We start from the raw sequence: 15,357 nt of genomic DNA on the forward strand, positions 1-15,357 counted from the left end.
ACTTGAGTTCATCACTGTGGCGTGCTGGTGCTTGGCGCTGTGCACAACCCACCATGGGGCTCGTTTGATACAGGTGCAGGAAGTCAACACAGCCTCCAATGCAGTTTCATGTTGATCCACCTCATCTCCCACAAAGGCCAGAAAACAGGCCAGAAGGTCATTCTGGCCTGGGGATGATAAGCCTTTTCCCAGAATCTGCTCTGTGAGACAAAGTCCGAGACAAGCAAACAGAGATCAAAGTGGCCTCTGGGCCCCCTCACCTTATCAGGGTCATAGCAGCCAGCACATCCCACCCAGGGCCATGGAGTGGATTGACCGGGGCCACATCTACCTTGCGTGCTGTGGCTTGTGGGAGACACCGAGGGTTTGGGCATAAAAATTAAGAAATTGAAGGTCCAGGGGCGCCTGGGTGGGTCAGTCGGTTGAACGTCCGGCTTGGGCTCAGGTCATGATCTCACAGTTCGTGGGTTCGAGCCCCACATCGGGCTCTGTGCTGACAGCTGCGCCTGGAGCCTATTTCAAATTCTGTGACTCCCTCTCTCTCTGCTCCTCCCCTGCTGCTCGTGCTCTGTCTCTCTCTCTCTCTCTCTCTCTCTCAAAAATAAGCAGTAAAAAAAAAATTAAAAAAAAAAAAAAAGAAATTGAAGGTCCAAAGCTGTCCCTGGGGTTTTCAACTCTACTTCTCCTTTCTTCCTAATAACGCAGAGGGCATTTCTGTCATTATGTGATAGTCTTGGGCTTTGGAGTCTGAAAGATCTGGGTTTGAATACCTGTCTTTTGCCTGCTGCAGGACCAATGTCCCGGGGGCAGGGCCACCATGAGGATAAAATAAGAGGATAAAAGGCTCAGATCAAAAGGCATACTCAGTCCTCCATCATGAACACATAGTATTTACCTTCATCTCCCCTCATCTGCCAGGTGGAGGAATGGTGAGGCTTCCTTCTGCTCCTCTTTCCAAATCTGGACGAGAAGGTCCAGAGGAATGAAGCAACTGTCCTAAAGCATGGGCCCCCCACTACACATCCCCAGGACTGCCCAGCTTGCCTCTGGCAGGACGGACGCTAGGGTTGGCGCTGTTGGAGACGTGGGTGTGGGCAGACAGCGTCTACACTACACCATCTGCCACCCGGGCCAGAGTGTGACTGTGCAAAGTTTGTTTAGTTAAAGAATTTTGAAAGTAACACCTAACACAGTTCAGAAGTCCACTTTTAACTGTGGCTTCTTGATGCGGGTCGCCGTGTCGCTGGTGTTGCCTGAGACAGACCCAGGATGAGATGAGCGCGGAGTCTTTGCCACTCACGGCAGCAGAGCGCAGCTCTGTAGGAAGGACATGGTCTGAGTCTGGTCGGGAGTTCACGCGGCCGGGGATCCCCCCAAGGAGAAAGACTTCACTGCCAAATGTTGATCCCTCCAAGTTATAATATTTGCCTTCGCCTTGTCTAATGTTTAATCCATGTTTATCCGGCACCTTATTGATTAACGGTCTGAGGGAAGTGACAGGGCAGCAGGAGCCTTGAGACCATGGACGGCACCATGGGGCTGCGGGTGCTACTGTGCGTGTGCCTGGCCTCGCTCCTCATCCTGCAGGCCATGCCCACTCAGGCTTCACCCCCAGGCAGGCCCAAAGTCAGCAAGGTATGTGGGTAAACCCTCAGGCCAGAAACAGGCCGCTGGGCCAGAGTGGGCCCGGGAGGGACACAAGACCCTTACCCTGGGGGCCAGGGCCACCCCACCCACCTCCACCACCACTGACTGGAGAGGTGATGTCCCAGCAGCCAAGGGGAGGTGAGGCCAAGGAGCGGAGGACACAAGTAGTGCCCCGCTCCCACCCCTTCGCAGATAGGCTATGGTCCCCCGCACATTCCCACTCACACTTGTCCCGGTTTTGTTTTACAGAGGCAACAGACTGTGGACACAGTGAGTGAGAGTCCCTGCAAAGGGGTCTGTGGTGGGGCCATACCGCAGCCTGTTTTCCCTCGTGCTTCAGGGGGCACCCTGGGCAGAGGGACTCCATTTCCCAGAAATGGGGCCTTTCACGCCCCACTGCGGGGTCTCTGGCAGAGAGGACAGAAGGGTCTTCCCAGGAAATCTGGTCTGTTCTCTGGGCACCCGGCACCTGTGCTGGGTGTCGAGCCCCTGCACAACACGGGAGGCCTCTCACTGGCTCAGGGCCCCCACCCCCCATCACAGCCACAGCCCCTCACATCTCACCCTAGAGTGTCGACGGCGTGACCATCCGGAGTTTGAAAGTCAACTGCAAAGTCACCTCTCGCTTCGCCCACTACGTTATCACCAGCCAAGTGGTCAACAATGCCGATGAAGCCAAGGAAGTGGCCTTCGATGTGGAAATCCCCAAGACGGCCTTCATCAGTGACTTTGCCATGTGCGTGCCCTGGCTGACTCCCACACCCGAGCTGTCCATTCACCAGCCCCAGCCCCAAACCATGGCTCAGGGTGGCCAGATGGTGCAGACCATCTCCTCTGTCCCAAAGGGCCACCAGGCCAGCTCTGGCACTGAGGGGATGAGCAATCCCCTTTAGGTCTGTTCTGGGCTCCCATCTTGGAGGGCGAAGTGGAGCCTCTGACGGTATGTCTTCCGCATAGGGCCCAGGGAACAAAAGCAGGCACCCGAGGCTTCCTGTTGGATTCTGTCGCTGTGGCTGTTCACCTCACTGCCGTGGGGCCTCTGAACAACTCTGCAGGCAGTGGGAGGAGGCAGGAGATGCCTCCCATGACAGGGCCTTCTCAGGATCTAGGCCAGGAGCACCTCCAAGCCGCAGGACTGAGTGGGTGGGGGCAGGGGCACCCCCCCCTGAGGGCTTCTTCCTCCCTACAGCACAGCAGATGGAAAAGCATTCATTGGGGACATAAAGGACAAAGTGACTGCGTGGAAGCAGTACCGGAAAGCGGCCGTCTCAGGAGAGAATGCTGGCCTTGTCAGGTGAGTGTGGCCTTGCTGCCCCAACCTCTGGTGCTGTCCTCCCCAGCCTTGGGCGAGAGCAGCCCCAGGCTGACGACGGGAAGTGAGCAAACTGCCCAAACGTAGATGCTGGCACAGGTGCACTGGACAAGGCTGGCGTTGACCCGCCCACCTTCCCAGACCAGCCTCTGAGAGAAGGGGCCCTGTCCTTGAGCCCTGACCCTGGCCAGCCAGCTAAGACAAGGGTGAAGGGCAAGGAAACCTGGGAGCAGCATGAATGTAAGAGAAATTGATTCTAGGGCCATGCTTTAGGTGACAAGAACCCACATGTCACTCACCATTTGTCTGTGTGTCGTGGCTGCTGGTGGTATGTGCAGGGCCTCGGGGAGAACGATGGAACAATTCACCATCCACCTCACCATCGGTCCCCGGAGCAAGGCCACCTTCCGGCTGACCTACGAGGAGGTGCTGAAGCGAAGACTTACACAGTACAACATTGACATCAAAGTCAAGCCCAAGCAGCTGGTGCACCATTTTGAGGTAGATCGTGGGTGGCTGTATGCAGGGGAGCCATATCTGGGGCAGGGCTCCCGACTCTCTGTCGCCATGGCTCTGAGGACTGGCTCCGGGCCCACCGTGTGCCATCCCAGGCCTGAGCACACAGGAAGGGGACTGACTCCTTGGGCGGGTTCTAGTGGGTTCTTCATGGGCAGGGAGCTACCTGAACCCTCCAGTCTCCTCTTCCTCTCTGAGCCTCAGCTTGCTCATCTGTTAAGTGGGGCTTCCCGTGTGTCCCAGAGTTGCCACAAGGATCACGACAGATATTAAATATCCAGGTAGTCGGTAGGCTAGGAAGTCCCGGGAAGACCGAGGGGCTGTGACTGTCACTGGCACCTCAGTGGCGGCCGAGTTGAGGGACCCAGGCATGCACACCTTCATTTGGCCGATATTTCTGAAGTGCGTACAACATGCCAGGCGCTGTGCTGAGGGCTGGGTGGGTGTGGCACACAGTAGGTGGCCAGGACACAGGTTGGCTCTTGGCTGAGACTTGATGGTGGCTTGAATGGGAGCCTGGCTGCTTCAATGATGCAGATCGACGTGGACATCTTTGAGCCCCAGGGGATCAGCAAGCTGGATGCCCAGGCGTCCTTCCTCCCCAAGGAACTGGCAAGCCAACTCATCAAGAAATCCTTCTCGGGAAAAAAGGTGTGTGGGCTGGCGGGGGGTGGTGGTGGGCCCCCGGGACTTCTCAGCCTGGTCCAACCCCTCACAAAGTGTCCAGGCTTGGCCCGGGAACCAGGCAGGGGCTGCAAGCCACCCTAGGGGTGAGGAAGGTAGGTGTTGTGTGGTTGGTATCCCAGAGAACTCGGCACTCCTGGTTCTCAGAGCGACTTAGCCAAATCCTGATGCTGAGGCTGGGGAAGGTGTCCCCTCAGCAGGGGCAAGCCCCTGGTTGCATGGTCTGGGGTGAGCTGCTGACTTGCTTGAGCCTCGGTTTCCTCTTTGCCCGTGTCGCATGCATGGGTAAAGCATTCAGGGAAGCACAGGGCACATGCGGAAATCCCAGATGCTGTTGTAGTTAGGGGTTCAAGCTCCAGGCCTCTAGGAAACAGAACTAATTTGGGAAGGCCTTTGGGCTACCCCGCCACTTACCCCTTGTCACTCACTTCCCGTTTGCAGGGATCCCCAAAGTCTCCTGCTTGCCCCTTCCCAGGTCCTGGAGGGGTGTGGCATCCGGGTCGGTGACACCCAGCTAGTGCCCTGCCTTCTAACTTGCCCTCAACTGGAGCCAGGAACAAGCCCTTTAGTCCCCGCCTACCTTTGGTAGTGACCCCACAATAATTCACATAAAGGGAATGTTTCTTACGGTTTTGGAGGGGTTCTTTTTTAAACAAAATATGATACCCCAGAGTGTTACCCAACATGCTTGCTTTTAGTAGGAGACCAAGAAGTGGGTCTGTGTCTTCCTAACAATCCATTTCAAGTTTTGTGGGGGCTTTTTGATAAGTATATCTTACTTCTATAACAAACAAAAAGTAAAAATTAAAAAGTATTTAAAGAAAAAGTGGAAAGTTACAAAAGTATAGAAAAGTATTGAGTGAAAACCATCCCTAATTTCCCTGAGCACCAACACAAAGTCAAACCAGACCTTAGCCTCTGCCCTGTGTCCTTCCTCCCAGCTTCTGCTCTTTGTCTACCTGGTGGCGGGGGGGTGGGGGGGTGGTGGTCCTGTTTTCCAGCACAGTATTATAGTCTTGCTTTTGTACTCCACAGTTTGCATTAACTAATGTCTCTCTACTGCTATTATCTTGTACCCAAAGTGGTGATGCTTATTGTAGAAAAGCCCAATGATTCAGAAGCGTATAAGCAAAGAAACAGATCTTCTCTCCTACCACCTTATAGGTGTGTGCTCCCAGCAGCTGGGTGGAGGGCCCACCACCAGATTCATTTCTATGTCCATGCGACACACACACACACACACACACCCCTTATGTTGTGTTTGCGAACACCCTGGCGGCTGCTGCACAAGCCAGTAATGCCTCACAACCTCTGTGGTTCCAGGGTCATGTGCTTTTCCGCCCTACTGTGGGTCAGCAGCAATCCTGCCCCACGTGCTCTACATCCTTGATGAATGGAGACTTCAAGGTGACCTATGATGTCAATCGAGACAAACTCTGTGACCTCCTGGTGAGCCTGAAACTTCTGGCCTGAGACTCAGAGGGCAGGCACGGATGCTTGTGACAGGGGCCTCACTTGTTCCTTTGTATTGTAGGTTGCCAATAACCACTTTGCCCACTTCTTTGCCCCCCAAAACCTGACGAACCTGAACAAGAACTTGGTTTTTGTGATTGACATTAGCACCTCTATGGAAGGCCAGAAAGTGAAGCAGGTAAACTGTGGCTTTAAACAGTTCACCCAGCAGAGCCTTCTTCAGCCTTGGCACGCACCCCTTGGTGTTGTTGCTGGGGTCTGGGTTTGGGATTCCTGCTCCCAGTCGGAGGTGGGCGATCTGACAGGAAATCCCCCCCCTCACCCCGCACCCCCCCACCCCGTGGTGGGCTCTGGCATCAGCCACTTCCTTGCTGTGCAGCTGTGGCAAGTGCATTCACTTCTCCTCAGTAGCAAAATGAGAATGATAGCAATGCCCACGAGGTCATGAATCCGGCCATGGGGGCGCTTGGAAGATGACAGCTGTCTGCTGAATGTGCCAGGGACAAGCGTGGCTGTCCACGACGAGGAGTCTCTCAGCAGGGCACAGCCCACTGAGTGCCCTGCCCATGGTGCAGTGAGACCATGGCTGAGTGTCAGAAACTGAGCCCCCCTGTGGTCCTCTTTCTTGATCCTGCCCCGTTTGAGCTCCTGGTCCTTTCCTCTTCCCATGCTACGTCCCTTGTCTTCTCCATCCCCTCATCCACCCCCAGGGGTCCATAGGACACTCGTCTTCTGGTGCCACCTGGTTGGCCTGTCCATCCCTCCCACCTGTCCGCTGTGTACCTCTGCCCTGTGGATCTCTCAAAGGGGCATCTGGAGTTGACAGGAGGCACTCTCTAGGGGCCATGTCCCTCTGATGACTGTCCTGTCCTTCCAGACCAAGGAGGCACTCCTTAAAATCCTGGGGGACATGCGGCCAGGGGACTATTTCGACCTGGTCCTCTTTGGGTCTGAAGTGCAGTCATGGAGGGGCTCATTGGTGCCGGCGTCTGCCGCCAATGTGCGAGCGGCTCAAGACTTTGTGCGGCGCTTCCACCTGGCTGGGGGTAAGGGCAGGGGTCTTGGGCCACCTTGGTGTCACTTCTGTCCCCTTGGAATGAGGTCATACACTGGCCTACTTTCCTTCTTTTGCAGCCACAAACCTGAATGGAGGTTTGCTCCGGGGAATTGAGATCTTGAACGGAGCTCATGGCAGCGTCCCAGAACTCAGCAACCATGCCTCAGTTCTCATCATGTTGACAGACGGGGAGCCCACAGAGGGTAAGCACCTCAAGGGCTGTGTTGGGAGGTGGCGATCTCTTTGCGACTGAAGGCGTTCAAGCTGAGCTTGGAAACCCAACCACTGGAGGTGCTACTGGGGGGCAGAAAGGCTCCAGGCAAAATCAAGCCCTGGTCTAAAGACAGAGCTCAGACTGTAATGTCTGCAGGAGAGAGAAGGCATACTTCTATGCTGAGCTGGGAAACTGGGGAAGTACCTACATGACCCAAGGTTGCACAGACCCCAGGACGATAGGCAGGATTCCTAGGTTGAATTTAACGAACTATGTATTCAGCGCCGACTGTGTGCCAAGCATAGCGCTAGGGACCAAGAAGAGATACCAAGAGAACAAGATTTGTCTCTGTGCTTAAGGAGCACAGGGTTCACTGGGGGAGGCTGACCCAGGAACAGAAGCTGTGCTGAGGGCCCTGAAAGAACAGGGTGCCAGGAGGCTGCAGGACTGCAGATAAGGGGCATCTGGCCCAGGCAGGGTCCCAGGAAGCCTTCTGGAGGAGGTGACCCATGAGCTTGGGCTGGAAGGAGGAGAGGAGGAGCAGGAAGGGATCCCTGGCAGAGGGAGAAGCTTGAAGGAAAAAAAAAAAGTTTGTGCGATGGCGGGGCCTGCCTAAGAACAACATGTGCAGAATAGGTGAAACTAGGTTTGGGAAGGTCAGTGTGGTCTCACGGGCCATGGCAATGACCCATGGGAGGGTTTAGAGCAGAATCTGGTCTGCTTATGATAGGTCCGTATAGTTGGGCAAGTCTTTGAGAGGCTGTTAGGATCTGTTATAGTCGTTGGGAGCCAGTGGGAGACATTGCCTCAAGAGGCTGGTGGGGACTGGAGATGGGGGGGTGGTCTGAGATAGGAGGCTTGTCCCCCAGGGAGTGTGCCCCAAAGGTCCATTGTGCCCTACATGCCTGTGTTTGGTATCCTGTCACTGCCTGGGTGTGTGGCTGCAGGGGTGACAGACCGTTCCCAAATCCTCAAGAACGTCCGCAACGCCATTGGGGGCAGGTTCCCACTCTACAACTTGGGCTTTGGCCACAACGTGGACTTGAACTTCCTGGAGGTCATGTCCATGGAGAACAACGGACGGGCTCAGAGAATTTACGAGGACCACGACGCCACCCAGCAGCTGCAGGTCTCCTCCTACCCCCTCTGCCCCCCAACATACCACCAATGGAATGCCATGGGGGAGCCCGGTCTTAGCAGCCTTTCGCCCATCCATCCAGAGAAGCAGATAAAATTCTGGAATGTGGTTGGAATCAGCTGCGTGACCTCAAACCAATTACTTAACCCCTATGAACCTGCAATTCCATCTATAAAATGGGGGTCCCAATACTCTACTTTGTGAGTGAGTCTCCCCATTGGGTGCCCCAGGTGACCCACCAGCTCTGAGGCTGTGCTCCCCCGCCCCACCCCTGCAGGGTTTCTACGACCAGGTAGCGAACCCCCTACTGGTGGATGTGGAGTTGCTCTATCCCCAGGACACCGTCTCAGCTCTGACCCAGCACCGCCATAAACAGTACTACGAAGGCTCGGAGATCATGGTGGCTGGGCGCATCGCTGACCACAAATCGAGCAGTTTCAAAGCTGATGTGCTGGCCCGTGGGGTAAACACTGGGGCTGCGGAGGGTGGAGAGGTCAGGCAGCACCCAGAGGCTCCAAATCCACACTCATTCTCCACCCGTCCCCGCTGTCCCCAGGCTTCTCTTTCCCCAGAGCAGTGCCCCCACCTCTGCACCATGCCACACATACCCCAGGCCAGAACATTCCTCCACGCAGGCATCCAGGGGATGGGCTGGGATGGAACCGACATAGCCTTGATTATTTGTAGTCCCTTGGCCCAAAACGGATCACCTGTTATTCCTTACATCGTTCTCCGCAAAGGCATGAGAGAGCAAGAGGCCAGCCTCTTCCGTTTCACTTGACAATCTTTTCCTGAACACCCAGATTGGCGCCACGGTGCAAGTGCATGTGTGTGTGTGCATGCTGTGGGGGTCACAGGTGTGTGAGACATGGACCCTGTCCTGCTGGGGGTGGCTTCAAGCCCTGCTGTGTGGTCAAGCATGCAGAACGGGGGCTTTGGGTGAGGAAAGCTGCGCCGGACCCCGGCTCCGCCCTGACCGGCTGGGTGACCTTGAGCGAATGGGTCCAGCTCTCCAGGCCTCAGTTTCTTTTTCTGTACCGTGGGGTGATACTGCCCTGGAGAGTTGTGTGGATTAAGTGAAATAATCTATGTAATATGCTTGCGCAGTGCCTGGGGCACGGGATTCCCTCAGGAAGTGAAGTCCCACTATCGTAGCTGGGGACAGAACAGCATTTGCAGGTGGGGCCGCGGTGGGCATTTGCAGGTGGGGCCGCGGTGGTCCTCCCATTCCTGGAGTCCCCAGGGCCGAGGCCCCACTGGCTCACTGACGGTGCTCAGCAAGCGTGTGAGGGATGAAGGGATGAGTGAGCGTTAGGACCGCAGCTCGGGGAAGGGCGGTGCTGAGAAAGAATCGCAGAGCCTGGATGTGTGTGTGTGTGGGGGGGGGGGGGTCCCGGGCCCTCCGGCACCAGCCTGCGGTTGTGCCCTTCATGGCGCCCGGCCCCTCTACCCGTGACCACCCTCAGGAGGGCCAAGAATTCAAGGCGACCTGCCTGGTGGATGAAGAGGAGATGAAGAAGCTGCTCCAGGAGCGGGGCCACGTGCTGGAGAACCACGTTGAACGGCTCTGGGCCTACCTCACCATCCAGGAGCTGCTGGCCAAGCGGTACGACCCCTGCGGCGGGGGTGGACACCAGGGCCTCTGGACCAGTGAGGTGAACGGAGAAGGGGTGCTTCCGGGCCTTCGAGGTTGGAAGTGGGTCAGGCTGACTGGCGTTCGGCTTCGCTCACTGAGTTCGAACCAACCAGTCAGTCGACAGCATGGGCGGGACCCGGTTTGCCTCCGCTGAGCTGCCGGGCAGGGGGAGGCTGCCCTTTACCGAGGGGGCCGCTGCGTCCAGACACGCTTGGGCAATCCTCACAGCCTGCGGGGGAATTTCCTCATTATCCCCATTTCGCAGAGGAGTGAGCAGAGGCTCAGAGAAGTTAGACCGCTCCCCAGAATCTCCCAGCTGTTAAATTCTCTGTGTATTTCTGAGGCCCGTCCCCCAACCCTGCCGAATCGCCAGGTTTTCCAGGTGGGAGGGCTTTAAATCACGAGGCCCTTGAAGGTGGCCACGGAACAGGGGCACTGCAGGTGCCTGATTCGTGTTTGCTGAATGAGTGAGTGAGTGACCAAATGAGCAAAAGGGCCGGGGAGTTCAAGTCCGTTGTCATCCAGGCCGTGGGGCTTGGAACCGGTGTGTGTCTCGTAGGATGAAGTTGGAGGGGAAGGAGAAGGCCACCGCGACGGCCAAGGCCCTGCAGATGTCGCTGGCCTACCAGTTTGTGACCCCACTGACCTCCATGACCATCAGAGGCATGACGGACGAGGATGGCCTGGAGCCCATCATTGACAAGCCCCCCGAGGGTAGGGGCGCTGCAAAGGGGGAGGCTGCGGGTCTGCGGAGGCTTCTGAGGGCCAAAAACTTCCTGGGTTTTGATTCTCCTCCCTTTCTCTCCCTTCCAGATTCTCTGCCCTTGGGTGAGTTTTTCAATCACGTTGGTTTCCAGGAGGGGCTCCTGGGGTCAGGCAAGCAGCTGGTGCCCCAGCCCCCAGGGGTGTATCCCCCTGCTCCGCATCCTCCAGCCTTTCACCACAAACCAGAAGTTGCCCCCTGCATGCCTGGGGAGCCCTTGTGCAGCCTCCTCCATCCGGGCCTCCATGTCTGCCTGTGTCTGCCCAGCAGCCAGGGTGGGGGTGCCCAGGGAGGCCTTCGAGCCCAGACCTGCCTGGCCTTTGGGCCTCGGATGCCCTTGGGGAACGAGGCGTGTGCCTTTCAGGTAGGGCGCTGAGGGTGATGCTGTCCTCTCTTGCTGTCCTCCACAGAGATGCTGGGACACAGAAAGAGTAAGTGGAGGCATCCCCCGGACATACATCTCTACCTCTCTCCTCCTTGTGCCATTGTCCCTCAGGCGGTACGTTCAGTCCTGAGCGAAGCTCCTATTTGCCTGAGGAGGAAACGACAGCCGGTCTGAGGCTTCCTCACTGACTCTCCCTGGAATCCTCAGAACTGCCTCCTGACTGTCCCTGGCCTCCCCTTATGCCAGCAGCTCCATCGGGCCCCCATGGAAGGAGGCAGACCGGGGGCCAGCACACCAGGAGGCATCAGGGGCTCGGGGTCGCTCCTGTGGCTTCAGGCCGGCCGCCTGGGTGGAGGGGTCTGGGGAAAGGAGCCAGCAGCCCCAGGGAAGTGGGGTGCCGTCCTCCTAACTGCCATTCATTCCCTGCCAGCGTTCATGCTGTCGGCCTTGCACCCTTCCCCGACTCAATCCAGCTCCAACATCCAGCAGTTGCCAAACCAAGTGACTGGTGGTGAGTCCTGGGGAGGGTCTGGGGGACACCCCTGACTTGCTCCTGGCCGGCCCTAGCCCACCTTCCGGATGCCCAATCTAACAGACTCCATGCTATGCCCCCAGTGGACACTGACCCCCACTTCCTCATCCACGTGCCCCAGAAAGAGGATACCCTGTGCTTCAATATTGATGAGGAGCCCGGTGTGGTCCTGAGCCTGGTGCAGGACCCTGACACAGGTATGGGTGACACCACTGATTCTGCCAGACAGCGTGGGGCCTGGACTCCTCGGCCCTCAGTGTACAGCTGCAGACAGGACAGTGGCAGTGGCCGCCACTTCCCACAGCCCGTGCCCCAGCATCATCTGGCGGGACTCAACCTGCCTCCTTCCCTCCCATCCACCTGCCCTAGATGGCACCTGCTTCGTGGACATGTGACCGGTGGGGGCACACAGGACCCTATGCTTAGAAGGGTCCACGCTTGATTTAATACTCTGCTGTAACTGTTTTGAAATTCTTAATGCTTTTTGAACAAAGGGTCCCTCACTTCCATTTTGTACCAAGTTCTGCAAGTTACATAGTGATCCTGCCCTGCGTTCAGCCTCTGAGGGGGCCTCTGAGTCCATCCCCCGGCAGTGCTCTGGGGTGGGAATGACTCCCTGTCTCTTGGCCACTCTCTCTCCCTCCCTCCCAGTCCAGTCAGGTCATCTGCAAGGGTTCATTGAGTACCTCCTGGGGGCCATGGGTGTAGTAAGTCCCTACTCTTGTGGAGTTTAGGGAAGGGAGACAAACAGGCAAGCAAATTCTCTGATGACAGCCTCAGAGCATGAGGCATGATGTGGTGGTAGTGAGGATGATGAGGGGGCTTTGGGGCTGCTCAGGTCATAGGAGGCCTCTGTGACCTGCTTCTGTGTCAGGGGTTAGAGCCACAGAGAAGGAGCAGGCCCAAGTCCTGCAAGGCATCTTTCATGGCCTGGATGTGAGGGCTCGGTGACAGGTAGTGTTGGGGGGGGGGGGGGCGCAGAGTGGTGCTGTGTGGCCTCCACCAATCCTGAAAACCCCTCAGGAGGTGAGCCCCTCAAAGCTGGTGTGGGATGGGTGGGGTGTGGGTGTCTCCCGGGGGGAGGTGCGGCATGAGCACAGGCAGGCTGGCGGGGGTCTGGCGAGAGCAGACCCCTCCCTGACCCGGACGGCCCCTCACCCCGCTGCAGGCTTCTCAGTGAATGGGCAGCTCATTGGCAACAAGGCCAGGAGCCCCGGGCAGCATGAGGGCACGTACTTCGGGCGGCTGGGGATCGCCAACCCCGCAACGGACTTTCATCTGGAAGTGACTCCCCAGAACATTACGCTGAACCCCGGCTTGGGCGGCCCTGTGTTCTCCTGGGGAGACCAGGCTTCACTGCGGCAGCATGAGTAACCAGGCTGGGGCTGGGGGCTGGGTGGGGAGGCAAGGGCAAGGGTGGTTAGGGACAGGCACGAAGCCCCAGAGCCAGCTCAGCTGCCTGAGCTTGCCGGGCCCTGGTCACCTGCGCCATGGCAGTGAATGACATCCATGTGGCTTCCCTGGGAGCTGGGCAGACATGTGGGACCCTGAGGACCACCCCACCCATTTCCCTCAGTTCCCAGACACGTGTTCCAGGCCCGAATGCCTGCGGGTCTGGGCTCCCAGGCTCCCTCGCCCTACAGTCCATCCCATCTCCACCAAGCAAAGCCGACTCACCTCCCCGGCCCAGGGCAAAGGCTACCCATTCCCTGAAACTCCAGAGTGCTCTTTCAGCACCTGTGTTAGCACGCCTTGCCTTGTGTTTGTTCCTTCCTTCACTCATTCACTCAGCAAACTCTGCTGAGCATCAGAGCCTGACGCCGGGCAGAGAGCTATAGAAAGAGGTGGGCAGAGTCCAGGTGGAGGACACGGATGATGAGTGGCGGTCAAAGAACACAGACTTTGATATTAGACAGGCTGGAGTTTAAGTCCTGGCTTTACCGCTTTCCAGCTGTGTGACCTTGGGCAAGTTACTTAACCTCTTTGAGCCTCACAGGATCACAGTGAGAACTGAATGATGCAGTTTGTAGGGAGGGCTTGGCACAGGGTCTAGCACACTGTAGGGGCCCCATACACAATAACAACATGTGAGAAGGTAACACCCACCATCTGGGAGTGAGGGTGAGGAGCTCATGAGAGCTGGGTCCAAGAGGATGAGGGTGACCGAATGGAGAAAGGTGTAATGTGGCTGCATCTGCCCTCACGGCCACCTGGCCCTGCAGGGTGGTAGTGACCATCAACAGGAAGAGGAACCTGGTGGTGTCTGTGGAGGACGGGGGCACTTTTGAGGTCGTCTTGCACCGGGTGTGGAAGGGGAGTGCCATTCACCAGGACTTCCTGGGCTTCTACGTGCTGGACAGTCACCGGATGTCGGCACGGACACACGGGCTGCTGGGTACGACCTGCTAGGCAGGCAGAGCTGTGGGGTGTGCTGTTGAAGCCAGCGGGCTCGCCATGGGTCAGACTTGCCTCTGGGCACCGAACACGCTTCCCTCCAACTTGGCCATCAAGACTCAAAGGTCCAAAGAGGGCTTGTCCTGGGGAAGGTCTTGTCCCTCAGAAAGGTGATCACACACAAGGTGAAACTCAGGCTTAAGTGGACCTGGGGGCGAGCAGGAGACGTCCGACTAGCAGGAGGGTCCAAACAGACCGGGCTCCCCAAGACCTCCTGGGTGTGATGGGTCACTGGCCACACCGCTTCCCCTGGTGGCCTTCCTGCAGACCCTGCTCTCTGTGGGCACCTCCCTCTCAACCCTCTCTCCCCAGCCATGTTCCTTCGGAGTTGGTCTAAAAGAGGCAGGAGGTACAACCACCTGCCAGTAGGTGCTTCTCTGGAGCAGGTGAACTAAAGGAGGCTTTCGGTGCCCAAATGTATCAGAAATAGTCATGCCCTTAAGAAAAAACACCCAGGCGACCCTAACCCTCCAGTGAGCACCTGCTGAGTGCAAGGCCCCTCAATGGTCACTGCTGCTTCCAATGTACCTTTCCAGGACAATTCTTCCACCCCTTTGATTTTAAAGTGTCTGACCCCCATCCGGGCTCCGACCCCACAAAGACAGATGCCACAATGGTGGTGAAGAGCCGGCAGCTGACTGTCACCAGGTGGGTGGGTGGCTCTCCCAGCATCTCTGCCCTTGGCATTCCTGTGGTTGGTCAGGGCCTTCCTTGTGGTGTCACACAGATGGAATGGGCTTCCTGGAGGGGGTGCAGCCCTGCTGAGTCCAAAAGTTAACCCCAGCTGATTTGTATCTCCCCAGGGGCTTGCAAAAAGACTACAGCAAGGACCCCCGGCATGGGGCTGAGGTGACCTGCTGGTTCGTCCACAACAATGGGGCTGGGCTGATCGATGGCGTTTACACTGACTATATTGTCCCTGACATCTTCTGAGCCCCCGGCCAACACACCTGTCCTTCCTTGGGCTCACGGCAGAGGAGCACAGCATCCTGACCCACTGCCCAGGACACATCTTGCTGTCCAAGCTGATCCACTGTGTCAAAGCACCCGTGACTTCCATTAAAGAGAAGCTATGTCCAGTCCAGGCCGCTGCTTTCTGGGAGGGAGGGCGATGGGGAGGCAATCCAAGATGCTGCCGCCAGGAAGGACTCAGGGGTCATAGCAGACCTGGAGGCCGGGAGGAAACCCATGCCAACTTTGCCCCCACCCCACCTTGTTTGCTGCAGCTGCCAGACCCTATGCTCTCTGAGCATCTGGAGTGTCCCCTGCACACAGCTATCCCTACAGGTCCAAGGCCCAAAGGACACTGTGGCAGCCTATATAGGCACTGTTCTAAGTGCCTTCATTGAATTAACTAAATGTATGCTCCCAACAGTCCTAGGGGGGATACCGTTTTACCCATTTATAGCTGAGGAAACTGAGGTTAGGTAACTTGTCCCAAGTCACTCATGAATGGCCCAACTGGGATTTGAACCCATACTGTCTGGTGCCATCATCTGTGTGCTTAAGCACCCCACTGTGAATACTCCTGTCAGGCTGGGCAGCT

At 57.1% G+C, this 15,357-nt stretch overlaps 1 protein-coding gene across 2 annotated transcripts; it reads left to right on the forward strand.

Moving 5' to 3' along the window:
- Positions 1-1,483: 1,483 nt before the first annotated feature.
- On the forward strand, positions 1,484-14,890 carry ITIH1 (inter-alpha-trypsin inhibitor heavy chain 1). Of its 2 annotated transcripts, XM_060631265.3 has the most exons (22): positions 1,486-1,635; positions 1,897-1,917; positions 2,217-2,383; positions 2,837-2,941; positions 3,298-3,460; positions 4,013-4,126; positions 5,483-5,608; positions 5,694-5,810; positions 6,510-6,678; positions 6,767-6,892; positions 7,851-8,032; positions 8,319-8,504; positions 9,508-9,647; positions 10,237-10,391; positions 10,491-10,505; positions 10,851-10,871; positions 11,256-11,336; positions 11,441-11,554; positions 12,526-12,727; positions 13,580-13,752; positions 14,348-14,459; positions 14,615-14,890. In XM_060631265.3, the coding sequence occupies exons 1-22, from the start codon at positions 1,522-1,524 to the stop codon at positions 14,742-14,744; spliced, it is 2,733 nt and encodes a 910-aa protein (XP_060487248.2). In that variant the 5' UTR covers positions 1,486-1,521; the 3' UTR covers positions 14,745-14,890. The 2 variants fall into 2 exon arrangements, 1 of the variants encoding a protein (XP_060487248.2); XR_009609690.3 differs by lacking the exon at positions 13,580-13,752 and having other exon boundaries at positions 1,484-1,635; positions 14,615-14,725.
- Positions 14,891-15,357: the final 467 nt, after the last annotated feature.

Source organism: Panthera onca, chromosome A2, assembly GCF_046562875.1.
Source record: "Panthera onca isolate mPanOnc1 chromosome A2, mPanOnc1 haplotype 2, whole genome shotgun sequence".
Lineage (NCBI taxonomy): Eukaryota > Metazoa > Chordata > Mammalia > Carnivora > Felidae > Panthera > Panthera onca.